The 14,537-nt window shown below is 30.1% G+C and overlaps 2 protein-coding genes across 2 annotated transcripts; one reads left to right on the top strand and one right to left on the bottom strand.

The window, feature by feature from the left end:
• Window positions 1-6,485: 6,485 nt before the first annotated feature.
• LOC107956897 (probable inactive receptor kinase At2g26730) lies at window positions 6,486-8,309 on the bottom strand. Its single transcript, XM_016892381.1, has 2 exons — window positions 7,642-8,309; window positions 6,486-7,215 (listed from the first exon to the last, which is right to left on the bottom strand). Exons 1-2 carry the CDS (start codon window positions 8,192-8,194, stop codon window positions 6,638-6,640), a joined length of 1,131 nt encoding a protein of 376 aa, XP_016747870.1. The 5' UTR covers window positions 8,195-8,309; the 3' UTR covers window positions 6,486-6,637.
• Window positions 8,310-10,794: 2,485 nt separating this feature from the next.
• Window positions 10,795-14,524, top strand: LOC107955583 (uncharacterized). The gene is made up of 6 exons (XM_016891377.2): window positions 10,795-10,882; window positions 11,036-11,165; window positions 11,250-11,419; window positions 11,974-12,259; window positions 12,988-13,157; window positions 14,255-14,524. The coding sequence occupies exons 1-6, from the start codon at window positions 10,858-10,860 to the stop codon at window positions 14,410-14,412; spliced, it is 939 nt and encodes a 312-aa protein (XP_016746866.1). The 5' UTR covers window positions 10,795-10,857; the 3' UTR covers window positions 14,413-14,524.
• The last annotated feature ends 13 nt before the right edge of the window (window positions 14,525-14,537 follow it).

Raw genomic sequence — 14,537 nt, 5'->3', positions numbered from 1 at the left:
GGATTAAATTGAATTAAGTGTGAAAGTTTAATTATAAATTAAAGAAAAGTTAAAGAGACCAAATAGGTAAATATACCAAGTCCCATAAATGAGGCGGCAAATGTGGATAAAAATCTTAGATTTTTTTTCATGAATGTATTATTTAATAAGACTATATATTTATTTTATTATATTATAATTTATATTAATGATATTATAATATTATTTTAACAATTGTATGGTAATTATAAATACATGTGTAATAAATTAAATACATACACTTGTAATACACATATATGTTTGCTTATTATATAAGTATATTATATATTATTATTAAAAGTAAAGTAAATAAAAAGGAAATAAAGGAAAGAAACAAAAGAATAAAAAGAAGGAAGGAAACAGAATAGCAGGAAACGAAACAGAGAAGAAACAGGGGAGAAAGAAAGAAAGAAAAGAAAAAGGGAAAATAGGGTTTGAAAGGTTCCAAGTTAATTTGGTAAGTCAATTTAGCCCATTTTCTTATGATTTTTGAGTTTTTGAAATCCTAAAGATAAATAGTACTTGTTTTAAGTAAAAATTTTGAAAGTCATTAGATTTCTAAGTTTGGTTCATGTTGAATAAAATGATGGAATTGAGGGTTTATTTGATAGAAATTTTGATTGGAATTGAATAAAGGATTGAATCGTAAACTAATCTATAAGTTTTGAGTTTTAGGGATTAAATGGAAATAAATTCGAAATTATGAAAATATGCTGGAAATTTAATAGTTAAGTATGAGTTTGGACAAAATTTGAATAGAAATAAAGTATGAATTAAGATAGAAAAGTAAGTGAATTTAGTTAGGATTAAATTGAAATTAAAGTAAATCAACATTTTGTACTAAGACTATTTTGGACAGCAGCAGTAGTCTAAGTTTGAAAAATCACCAAAAATTGTAGAAATTAAATTATAGGATGAATAAAATATGGAATTAAATCTTATTGAGTCTAGTTTCTTATAGAAGAAACGATATAAGCAATTGAATTGTAAATTAAGAGATATAATGAATTTTGTGAGACAAGGTCAGAATAAATTCGGGTTCCCCTGTTCTGACTTTGAAAAATCACAAAAAATTGAAGAAAAATAATTAGAGGCTTAAAGTTATATGTTTAGAATCCTTAATGAGTCTATTTTCAGGAGAAATCAACGGAAATATTATCTGAGTTCTGTACTGTGAGATAATTAATTTTTAGTGAAGAAGGGACGAAACTGTCAGACAACAGAATAGGGGTGAATTTAAAGAATAAACTGTACTTAATGGCTAAACCAAAAATTCTGAAAATTTTATTGTAAGAAGATTTGTGAGTCTAGTTTCAGGAAAAATTAGCGGATCTTAATTTAGAATTCTGTAACTCAATATATGAATTAGTAATGTATTAATGATTATGAATTGTATAAATTTCGTAGTCAATGTGGTACCGGAAATCTCGGCTAAGAAAGGACAAGACAAAGTCAACGGGAGTTAGCTCAAAAATTACGGTTTGTATTTCTATAATATGAACTTAGTTATTATTTGTTATATTTATATACATATGGCAATTGTTAGTGTTAGAATTATGATGTTTTACAATTGGAATGGATTGATTTTGGTATGCGATGAATTTATTAAATTTATATTGATTGAAATTATTTTGATTGAATTTATATTGATTGAATTATATAATATATATGATTTATGTAGAAATTTGAATATTGAATGAATGTTATATTGAAAAATAAATTGATTGGAAATATGAGGAAATTGATATGAATATATGAGATTGTGATATTTGAATATTTGATATTGAAAAGTGAATTGAATTGTATTGAATTATGAATTAATGTGAATAATTGAAATATATTGTTGAATTGAATGAAATTGTATGAATTGTGAAAATGGGTGAATATATGTGATTATCAGAATGGTATATTGATGAAAGAATTATTAAATTGAGAAAGTGAATGAAATACCCTATTAACTAGTCGGGCTGAGTCGGATATAATTGGCATGCCATAGGATCTGGAAGTGTACGGGATTTGCCGGCTTTATCGATCAGGCACTTTATGTGTCGTATCAGGCACCTCGTGTGTCGTATCAGGCACCTTGTGTGTCGTTTTAGGCACTTTATGTGTCGTATACTGATCAGGTACTATGTACCGTTTTAGGCACAATGTGCCGTACTGGTGTGTTTGGGTTGGAATCCGTGTATCCGTCAAAGTCCGGGTTTGTTAATAGGGGTAAATAACTGAAAGATAAATCGAATAAATTTGATTGATCAAGCTATTGAAATGAAACGAGAAATTGAATTGAGAATTGAAAATTTATATGAAATTGAAAATATGAACCAAAGGTTCATGAAATGATTGGAGTTTGAATTGATGATATATGATGTCACTTGATGAATTGAAATGTGATTTGAGATATATGAATCGTATGTTTATAGTGAAAGCTATCAGGGATAGTAAGTTGATATGATATAAATAAAATTGATTGTTATTGAAATGAATTAAAATGGAATATGATTGATAAGTGTATAGTTGAATATAGTTTAATGATATTGAATTGTGAATAAATTAAGGAAAGCTATACCGAATAGTAAGTGAAAGAATGGAGTAAATAATAATGGATTTAGTTAAGAATTGAACAATTATGTTATTGTGTTTATTATATGATTTGTATAAAATTTATATGGTAAGTAGTTGAAATTTATCTATGAATAAATAATTGCATAATTGTAATTGTTATTATGATCTTAAGTATTTGTTATATTATTAAATGTTCGGATTTTAGAAATACCACTGGGTATACCATACTCAGCGTACGGTTTGTTTCCGTGTGCAAGTTAAGTAAAGATAGTACGTTGAATCAGCATCCCAGGACGATCCCGAATTCATTAAGGTAAAGTATGTTGAGTATTGATAGTGGCATGTACCCAGGATGTTTAAGGAGAGTCATTTAGGTTGTAGAAGTATTGATGAAATGAGTAAATTATGGTTGGCAACGGTATAAAATATGAATTTTGAAATTTACTGTTCATATTGGACCGCGAGGGCCCATTAAAGGGATAACATTTTAAAACTAGGATGTGTATGAATATTTATTTTAATTAATGACCGGAATTGGACTGTATTGACTGGTAAGGTAATGTCTCGTAACCCTGTTCCGGTGACGGTATAGGGATAGGGGACGTTACAAATTTTGGGCGTCGCGAGGGTGCTAATACCTTCCTCGCGCATAACCGACTCCCAAACCCTAATTTTTATCTAGCTTTTGACCTAGACCTAAACCCGGCCTTCTCTTTTTTGTTTTAAAAAGAAATCTAATAGGTGTCCGATCACACCTAGAAAAAGATCGATGGCGACTCCCCTTTTTTTCAAAATCAAACCTCGGTCTTTAAATTTTCAATCAAACACCCTAATTAGCGACCAAGCTAAAATTTTTACGTCGCTACAGTCTCTATTGCTTCAACTTCTACCGAATTATTGTCACCTATATAGATGTATCTTTCACATCATTAGGCTTTCGATAGTTCCGACAATCTTGCATAGACACACTAATGTGAGTTGTTGCACCGAAATCTATCCACCAAAGTGTGTCTAGATATTGAAGTCAAATTAACCTTAAACAAACAAAATTAAGTAGTGCATCTTTCGCACCACAAGAGAAACATCAATCCTTTTGTTGTTTTTACTTGCCACATGCCCATGAATGTTTTAATACATGTAGTGATATTACTTAAACGTATCAATTTCATCCTTTTCATTCTTGAAAAACCCTTTTTCGCTGCTGACCATGAAATTCTTAGCCGAGATAATCTTACTTGACATATTGCCCCTGAATGTTTCAATGCATGTAGTGATGTTGATAGGTATAATAGTAGTTGAATCAATTAAAACAAACTCATATAAGACCTCAAATTTTAAACCAAAATACTTTGAATAAAGGTAAATCCCATCTCAAGATATTGATCACTATATTAATATTTCATCTTTGGATAAAATATTAACTTGTAAGTGACATCTTGTTGAAGCAATCAAACATTGATAATAAGAACATGTCGAGCAATAAATCTTCCTTTGAGTTGAATTATTACTCATATGTAAAACCAAATAACTGTCACATGTTTATTACCACGGTTGTACATATAATTTTATTAAATATTAACTTTCCTTTAAGTCGATCAATAAATTTCCTAGTTTTTAGATGCTCATTGTAGCTTTTTATACTTTATTGGCTTCTTCGATCTAGTGAGCTTAAAGAGAAAATAATGTAGGTGAGGGGTGATTAATGAGGGTTGAGTTTTGCAATGGGGGGGGGGGAGGGAGAGGGATTGATATGTATGCAAGGTAAAATCGTAAGTATTGAAAATGAGTTCAAAAGGTTTTTGAAAAAGCCTTCAACTTGCACTCGTTTCAACTTTGTTGTTCGAACTTCTGTTGGAACAAATGTGGGAAATAACAATTTATTATAAGGTAAAACAAGAGGCAAAGTAAGGAGATAAATAACACAAAATATATATTTATTAACGCGGTTCAGATCAATAATCCTATGTCTACGGAGATTTGCTTAGAGAATGATTTTTACTCAACAATTTATCTGGTTCAATTACAACAATTTATCTGGTTCAATTATAGCTTAACCCAATCTAATCCCACACTATGAATAATTGCAGCTCCAAAGTCAAACTTAATTTGTTATAAATTACAACAAAACAATTGACAAAGACACTCCGAAAATTGATAAATAGAGATGTCACACTGCTACATATTTATGAGCATTTTCAAGTGATCATCCCGCTATCTTTTAGTAAGCTTTAAACTCTCATATAAAAGCTGAAATTATGTCATGAATTATCTTGAATAATTATCTTATAAAAGGCTTCATATAAAAGTCTCCTAACAACTTTAACAACTTTAAAACTCTTTCAAGAGGTAAAGATTGAGTCCTATATTTTAAACTCTTTTTCAAAAGTTGTTTAATGGATAAGCTTACGCTCCTACTTTGTAGGAAATTATCCTCATTTATTGGTTTAAACAAGATATGATCAAGGTCGATGTAACAATCAAACATGCCAACCAAAAAGCTCTGATAGCACCACAACTGTTGTTGTATCTTCTATTTGAATACTTGAACATGAAGTGAAAAAAAAATCAAAGTTTCCAACAGTTTTCATATATTAATCATATATGGCTTCAAATTAAATTATTTATATTTGTGCTAGTGTTCATATTTAGAAGTTTTAATTATTAATAAAAAAATAAAGAAAAAAATCGATTAAACTTGTATATTAATCAAGTCAAATATTCCCTACTTGATTTCATGATATCATACCCAAATTAATATTCCCTATCGAACTAAATAAATAAATATATTTTTATATTATTCATGTCTGTTTTATGATCCACATTTGGATTTGTAATTATCTTTTTTAATAATATCATTTATAAAGTTTAAATTTGAGTCCTCCCTTTAAAAGTACAACATATTTTATCATTGCAATCAACTATTTATTGATAATTAAACGAATATTTTATAAGTATAAATATACCGTTTAAACATTCACTTCTAGAATTATTGGATATTATCATTCACCTTTTTGAATAAAACCATTGAAGGGTAGATTCTAACTGTTCGACTTCCTGAAACTGATATATATTTTATGAGAATCATTCATTGTATGTCTTCATTTTGTGGAAGGATATGTCTCAAGTTTCCATAATTCTTTGATTGACTAGCACAGCACTTGTAACATAAGTGCTCAAACTCATGATTCTATGTCACTTGTGGTGATGGGCACTTCCTCTATTGCCAATTGGATGTACTTCACATCTTAATACCAAGTTTTTGTTACCATAAAAGAAAAACAAAAATTTATCATGAATCATGTCATGTAAGATTTGCATTGAGAAATGTGAGTCTACTTTTTAACTAATTTAACTAGTTTCAACATTAAAGAATGCGAGAAACTGGTTTTGGATTAAAACAATGTATTATGTAACTCATTTAACAAGTTTTAAGTCTTTAGCACAATTTTCTAATTTTTGACGTCGTTCGATCAAACATTTACAGTTTTCTCATTTCTATATTTTAACCATAACTATTGATTTAAAAAGAATCCTAAATTATCTCACTCTAATAAAATCTCACCTTAAAGGTTACCGAGTTCTTGATATGTTGAAATGCTTTCATTCACCCAAATAAAATTATAATCTCTAGTTTATATACAAGGGTGAAAATCAAACTAATTAACTACTTTAAAGCTAACTAACCACATGTGCTAACTACCTATATTTACGATCAATAATTTCTAAATGATATTTATCCTATTCACAAGCTTGAAGTCTATGTCCGACACATATTTAGTTGATGTTTTTATAATCTTAGCAGCCAGGAGATTCTATAGTTTAGTTATCTGAATTCTTCATTGCAATACAATGTAGCATTATATATATATGTGCATTATATATATATGTATATATATTATATGGAAGTAAAAGCAGGAGTTGCTGGTCAATTATTCAGGTCAAAGTACAAATATTCTCAGCAAAATCTAACATTACTCAAAGCTGGACTAACTGTAACTGAAAGATTTCGAAGAAAACATGGGGAACTGGCAAATTTCCTTCATAATCTGTTTTCTTATGGTTCATAGACTAGTGATTTATCATCTTCTTCCTTTATGGTGTTAATCATGGAGACAACTTGGCTAATGCTTGGCCTAGACTCAGGAGCCTGATTAACACATTTGATAGCCACTTGCAGCAAATTCAGCATCCTCTCTTCACTCGCACCGTCTGAAATTATCGACTTATCGAAAACTTCAACGGTCCATTCTTCGCGAACCACCGAATGAACCCATGAAGTTAAATCAATACCATCATTTTGGACCAGCTTTCCAGTTAGTAGCTCAAGCAGAATCACACCAAAGCCATATATGTCTACTTTGAAACCATTGGTTGAAGTGCCCTTGGTTTGTTGTTGCATTAAATTTAGGCCATTAAGGCTTGAAGAGGGATCTTGAGGATCCATGGCCATAAGTCCATATTCACTTATGCAAGGTTCCATGTTATTTTTCAGCAAGATGTTTGTGGATTTTAAGTTACCGTGAGGGATGCCATCAACGTACAGTTCCCGGTGCATGTATGCCAATGCCTCTGCAATTTTGGCTGCAATTTTGAGTCTGCTGGCCCATTCGAATTTTCGTCCCGGTTGCTTTCCTGGAATACATATGCAGCTAGTTGCTAAAAATGTTTATGTTTAGATAATTGTAGGAATTTTCTGTTAAGTAAAATAAAAATACGATTTGAGGCGTGATTCACTTTCCTTGAAGTTTTATTTTGCTTCTAGGATACAACAAATCATAAAAATTATTTTTATAACACCTCGTTAAGCCCAATAAATAAATCCACCTACTTAATAAAATTTGATATATATATTTTTATATTGTGTTTCTGTTTGTGGGATTACTAGCCTTGCAAACTACTAACATTGTTAACATTGCTGACATGATGTTGTACTTGAGTGTAGCTTATGTGACTATTGGACTCTACCAGCATACATACATGCATGAATGAGGCAATCATGTTATGGCCTGCATACATACATGTATTCACATTTTTTAACGAAAAAATGAGTATAATTACCATGGAGAAGAGTGAAGAGACTTCCATTAGGCTGATATTCATAAACCAGAAGCTTCTCATGTATGGAACAATAGAAGGCGAGAGCCGGCAGGACGTTCAAATGCTTCGCTTGATCTAGCCTCTGCATCCTATGTTTAAACTCATCGGTCGAAATCATCCATCCTTTAATCCTTTTAACAGCCAAAACCATCCCGTTTTCGAAGATAACTCGATATAGGGTACCATGTTTGCCTCTCCCAAGCAACTCAGCTGGTGCACTAAGCAAGTCCTCAAACTTCAAATCACTTATTATAGGACTGGTAGACGGGACGAATCCACTTTCGGTTGAATTGATCGAATAATCGGATTTACTTACGTCGGTCTTAAAATCCGTCGACGTAAAACTAGGCTTGGTATCAACAATATCATCAACTGATGCTACCTTACACGGACTTGGTGCTTCAACTCTTTCTCTTTTCTTCTTTTTCAGCCTGCAAAGAATTAAACCAATAATGACCAATCCCAAAGCAATATAACCTGAGAACATAAAAATACTCTTTGAGATTGGTTTCATGTTTATTTTTATGGATGGAACTTTGATTCAAACAAGCTTGTAATTCAAGTTAGAGTTTAATGAGAGTGGATTTCATGGTTTTGATTGTGGAAGATGGAGGAAATCTCGAGGTAATTATTATAAAATAAATGGTAATGATTCATTAACTGAATATACAACAAGAATTTGTAATTTTATGGATTGGATTAATGTTATAGAGCTGGAAATTTAAGCCATTTGGCCTTCAAATTTTACTTAAGCCGGCAACAGTAGGGAAGATTGAACTTTTAATGTTGTCTTTTTCTAATGGAGAATATTCATCATCATAAAGAAGGTTTTCTGTGTGTTTTAAACTTTCTTTCCTTTTTTTTTTTTTGAAATTAAAAATAATTTCGACATCATATGTCAACATTTAATTCTTATTTATTGTGGATGGAATAAGATGTAAACTTTTTTTACTATATTATTTACATTTTTATTTTAGTTAATGATAAAATGTCAATTACAAGCTGTTAATGATAAAATGATAAGGTATATTTTCAAGGGGAGACACAAGTTCAAATTTTGGAGACGATATTGTTGAGAATGGCTGTCACGAATTCTGAATATAAAAAAAATAGTCGATTACAAGTCAATGTCGTTTTTTTTTCTTTTTCTATTATAAATTTTTTTGTTTATTTGATTAAATATATATCATATTCTAGTATACTTATGATTTGGACAAAAAAAACAAATAAGGCTTCAATTAAATGTAAGGTACAAATATTGAAAAATATCGAGGCTTGAGTTCAAATATTATATATTATGTGTATGTTTTTTTTGTTATATAAAAATATAAAATAATACAATTTACTTTATAAAATAAAGGTATTTTTGTTATACTAAATTGAATTAGTGCCCGATTAATTTTTATTAAAATAGTTTTTATATTCAATAGTTATTTAAATTTAGATTATTTGTTTAATATTAGTTTTTGTTTACTAAACTCTTTGCTTCAGTCTATATTCAAGTAATTAAAGGAATTGAAGCCGTGACCTACAGACCTTATCGGTTTAATTTTATATTTGATTTTTTTTTAATATTTCTTCTCTATTTTGATGAAGATTTAAGTTTATAAAACTTAGGCATGACAAAGGATGAAAATGAACTGAAAATGACTTTTTTTTGTTGTTGTAATTTCCTAGAATTGGAATCAAATAAGTACTATAGAGGTTTTTAAATTTGGATTGTTAGTCCAACAAAATTTGTTGATTTAATCAATTTGTATAGTTCAATTAAATAAATTATTAAAAAATTCATACTCCAACTAAATCCTAATTTGACTATGAGTTTAGTCGAATTCAAACAACATGCCATTCTCTCAAAAAAAGAAAAAGATTGCATCTAATGCTTTTAATTTTATGTGAGGCTAAAAAAATCATATCAGTCTCATTTTTTTTTTTACGGTCACATGCTGGCCTTTGTGGAAAAAAAAATATTGTATTATTAAAGTTGATTATGTAGATAATGAAGGATTCATTTATAGTTGCATGAGATAGAAAGATGATATTATATATGCCAGTTAATTGAATCATGGGCAAGGGTCCACAAGGAGTTGGAGAAGATGGACACAACTTTCATGGTCCCCACCACCGGCGGGAAAATGGAAAATTAATGTGAATGGTGGCTAGAATTTGGAATATGGAATATGTATGGCTGGTGGTGTGAACTGACATGCAGATGATTTGTGGCTGTTTGGAATTTACAAGGAACATGGGGTTGTGTAGCGCATATGAGGTAGAACTTTGGGGTATACTTGATGGTCTTGAACAGGTTTGGAAGTTTGGTTGTCGAGATGTGTTGTTAGAATCAAATTGTTTGGAAGCGTTACACCATATTAAAGGGAATGTGATAATTAATCAACCGAAATCTCACGTCGTAAATGCGATTTGAGATTTGTTGAGGTGTGATTGGAATTCTAGTTTAACTCATGTGTATAGTGAATGCAATAGGTTAGCTGAGTGTTTAGCAAAAACTGCAGAAGAAATAGACATTGGCTTTCACTTGTGGTCCTAACCCCCTTACTGGTTTATCCGCTCCTAAATTGATTATTACGTAATAGTTTAAGACACCCACTTTAAAAAAAAAACCATCACCAATATATAAAATAATTATTGATGTTTTCAATGTTTATTTTAGAGAATTTTTCATTAAAAATAAAGTGTTTTAATTTTTTTAATAATTGAATTTAAGAGGTGAGATTGCTAGAGTAAACCAAGCTCTTATATCAAATAATAAATAATTTTATCCCTAAATCAAAAAGTTATTGGTATAATTTTACTGTTCTTAACTTATATGTAATTGTAAAGTTTTCACAGTTGTATTTGTGTTCTTTGTTTTATATATAAGTAGCATAAAATTCTTTTGCCTTATGCTTAAGATAAGATTCTAATGGTTGAAATAAAGAAGTTGCTTTTATTCTTTTTTGAATGCAAAGAAGTAAAGCAAAATGGGTTAGATGTTCATAGGCATTTCCTTAGGTCATTTGTGTTTATAGGACAAGAATATCCTCTCAAAGAGGTCTTTTTATGAAGTTTTGCAAGTTAAGAATCCAATGGAATACCTAAGGCTCTTATATAAAAAGAAACAATATTTCATGCATAATTTAAAACTTAAATATCTTTAGTGCGATAAAATTCTTTTTCATGGAAGAGTTTTTGGGAAAATCTGGTATGTTTTGATTTTTTTTCTCTAAAATAACTTTACGATTCATCTGAATGATCGATTAAATAAATACATTTTAATCAAAAAAATTTCCTTTTGTTTCGGTGTTCTTTTATACTTGTTAATATCATGACTAAAATTATCGATGATGTTTTGTAGAAATAAGAAGAGCTACAAGAGAAGTTCCACCAGCTCACTATATATTCAGTATAGAGTCATTCTCTTTATTGGTTGCTACGGGGGTGGAGAAGTATGAATCCCATGCATTTGATGTTCAGGATTACAAATGGTAGCTTTTCTGTTTTACGTAAGAATTTCTTATATATAAATCTAGGTTAGATGGGCAAACATAATTCATCATTTTTTTCTACAGGAGGTTGTCACTCTACCCCAATGGAAACAAGAAAAGCAATGGCGAAGGCTTCATCTCTCTTTACTTGCAAATTGAAGACACCCAAAATTTTCCTCGTACTTGGGAAGTAAATGTTAACTTTAGGTTCTTCATTCTTGATCAAATTCGTGACAAATACTTAACCATTGAAGGTGTATCTCTTTTATATGCACATGCATACAAATAAATTTAACATGTTTATAGCTCGAATTGATGTTGGTTTATGAATTATTTTTAATATATTTTGAGTATTAATAAGGGTAGGGAGATGAGCGAAGGTGTTATGTGGATTCACTAAGAGAAAGTAGAGAGCTGTTAAGAGAGAGGAGGGATTAGAGAGAAAGTAGAGTTCCTATCCTCTTTCGGTGGAGTGCAATTGTTATATCACGTCCCTGTGGACACTCTCGCCAGCAAAACATTTCCACCACGTGACATACGTACCTTTACCACTCGGACTTTCCCACATGGCACCTCAAGCCCTCGTATAAAAACCTTTCCACTCCACCTAAAGAGTACAGGAAACTCTCTCCATCTCTCTTTGTGATGGTTTTCTACCCTATCTGAGTGAATCGGCTCAAAATTTTTACTTTTCTCCCTACCCTTATTGATACCATGTATCAACAATTTTATAGGTTAGGCGAATATACAAATGGGATTTGGCTCACGAATATTTCTAATACAACATTTGTTGTTTTAATATTGGCAGAAAGTGATGGGGTGGTTAAACGATTTTATCAAATGAAAACTGAATGGGGCATTGCTCAATTGCTGTCTTTGGATCATTTCAATAAAGCTTCAAATGGATACCTGGTTGGTGATTGTTGCACGTTTGGGGTTGAAGTATTTGTGATCGAACAAACAGGGAAATTGGAACGTCTTTCAATGATGAAGGGGCCACCCAACAATACCATAACTTTCCAACTCCAAAATTATTCGAAGTCATTGGCTGATTTCTATACCTCTGGTGTTCAAACTATTGGAGACTCAAAATGGTAACCCTATACTTCCCTATTCAAGCTCGGCTTGATCGAATTTCAATTTTAAAATTTAAATTTTAAGATAAAGCTTGAATAGATTAGATTAAGTTTGATTATCTGAAAGTAACAAAAAAATAGTCATTATTTTCAGGCTTGACAAGAAGTTCGGTTATTATGTTTGAATTACGTTTTTTCAATATTAATTATGAAAAAAAATTAATATAAATTTTGACTTATGAACCTTAATAATTAAGTCTATTTTGATATCTACATTTTTTATTATTCAATTTAGTGTCTAAACTTGACAAGTAATGTTCACTGTGGTTTTTGAACTTGATAAATGTACCAGTTTGATGATGTAACATTCTAATATTGTCTCACATCATCAACTCTTGATGAAATCTAAGTTCATGGGCCAAAATGGATTTAATTATCAAGTTTAGGTACCAACGTGAACTAATATATATATATATCAAAGTGGACTTAATTGTCAAATTAAGAGACTAAAAAATGTATTATATATTTTTTTAAAAGACCTCAATCATGCTTGCAATTTATTTGAATCAAGCATTAGTTCGATTTGCTAAATAACTTGATAATGACTAAATCAAATTTAAGTAGTTTGCAAGCACAAATATCTCATTTACACCAATACAAATCGATATTAGGAATCAAATCGTGATTCTATTTAGATATAATCTCTTATTGGTGTGTTTTTTTCTTTTTGGTTTCTAAAAATACAGGGAATTGATCGTTTACCCTAGAGGAATCGGAATAGCGAAGTACTATGCACTTTCTGTGTTCTTGAGTTTGGTTGAGGCTCATAACCTTCCACCTAAAGGAAAAGTGTACGCACAATACAAGTTTAGGGTCAAAGACCGTCTCAATTACACTAACACAAAGGAAATTATAGGTAATTTTACCCCTTTTTTTTTACACCCATAATTTTGAATATAATACTGAAAATAATTCAAATAAAACATAGAAAGTAACATAATTATAACAATTGAAATAAATATAATTTTCATAAAAAAAAGTAAAAATGCTTTTCTAGTCTCTTTCTCAATTTCAAAAATGAGCAAATTGGTCGCTTTTAAAAAAAATCAAAGTTATTTAATCTGTGTCAATTTCGAAGGTGAGCAACTAAGGACAATTAATCACTTTAATTTCGAAGGTGAGCAACTAAGGACAATTAATCACTACTTTTAATGTTTTCCATCAATTGTATAAAATTTTGATTGGTGTAATACTAAATTTAGCCCTCAAAGTTTACATATTCTATCAATTTGGTCCTAATTTAACAAATTTATCCCGCAACATTTGTGTAAAAGTGTAAATGTTGAGGCTGAATTTGTTGAATTATTTAGAATTAAGGGCAAAATGAAAAAATATGTAAACATTGAAGGCTAAATTTGTTACTCTATATGTACAAAAAAAAAACATATACAATTAAGGAAGACATTAATTTCATGATTAATTATCCTTAGTTGCTCACTTTTAAAACTGCCAATGATTAAATTGCTTTGAATTTTTTAGAGGGATCAATTTGCTTGATTTTAAAATTGAGAGGGATAGGGAGGTATTTTTACCAATAATTTATTGATATTAGATTAGGACACACTCCACAATATTATTTTATTTAAACATGAAAAGATAAAAACACTCTCATATTAATATTTGTTGCTTTGTATATAAATAGATATTTTTAAAAATGTTGAATGCACTTAAACCCATGTCCTCCTACATTAAGGACAATGCTCATGCCAATCGAGTTAAGAATCAATCGACGTATCATACCAATTTTTATGTCAATAAAATGCAAAATGATTTAAAATTAAAAAAAAATATTTCAACCTTACAACAAAGGCTTTTTATAGGTAAAAATTATAGAATAAAAATTTATTTAACTTAAAAGAAAAATACAAAGGTTTCTTTAAACAAATATTAACAATTTAAATACTTCTCTAATAGATAAAATTACATTTTTTAACTTTCCCCCACTTTTTATAGATTCGGCTTGGTTTACTGCATCAGCTAGTAGATATGGTGATCGGTACTTAATTCCACTGTGGGACTTACAAGACAGATCGAAAGGCTACCTTGTCAATGATGCTTTGAGAGTTGAAGCTGATATTATTGTAGTTTCTAATGTCAAACTTTTCTTATGATTTCAGTGTTTCTGATATATGGGTATTGTTACAACAAGTGTAGAACTAAAGGTGTGAGGTTGAGTTGCTGTTGTTAAAAATACATTATTATTACTGGGGACGGAATTACATATGACCTATCAGAA

The sequence above is a fragment of the Gossypium hirsutum genome, chromosome A07, assembly GCF_007990345.1.
Source record: "Gossypium hirsutum isolate 1008001.06 chromosome A07, Gossypium_hirsutum_v2.1, whole genome shotgun sequence".
Classification (NCBI taxonomy): domain Eukaryota; kingdom Viridiplantae; phylum Streptophyta; class Magnoliopsida; order Malvales; family Malvaceae; genus Gossypium; species Gossypium hirsutum.
The sequence above is the reverse complement of the archived record's forward strand: the minus strand, read 5'-3'. Positions and strand labels throughout refer to the sequence as shown.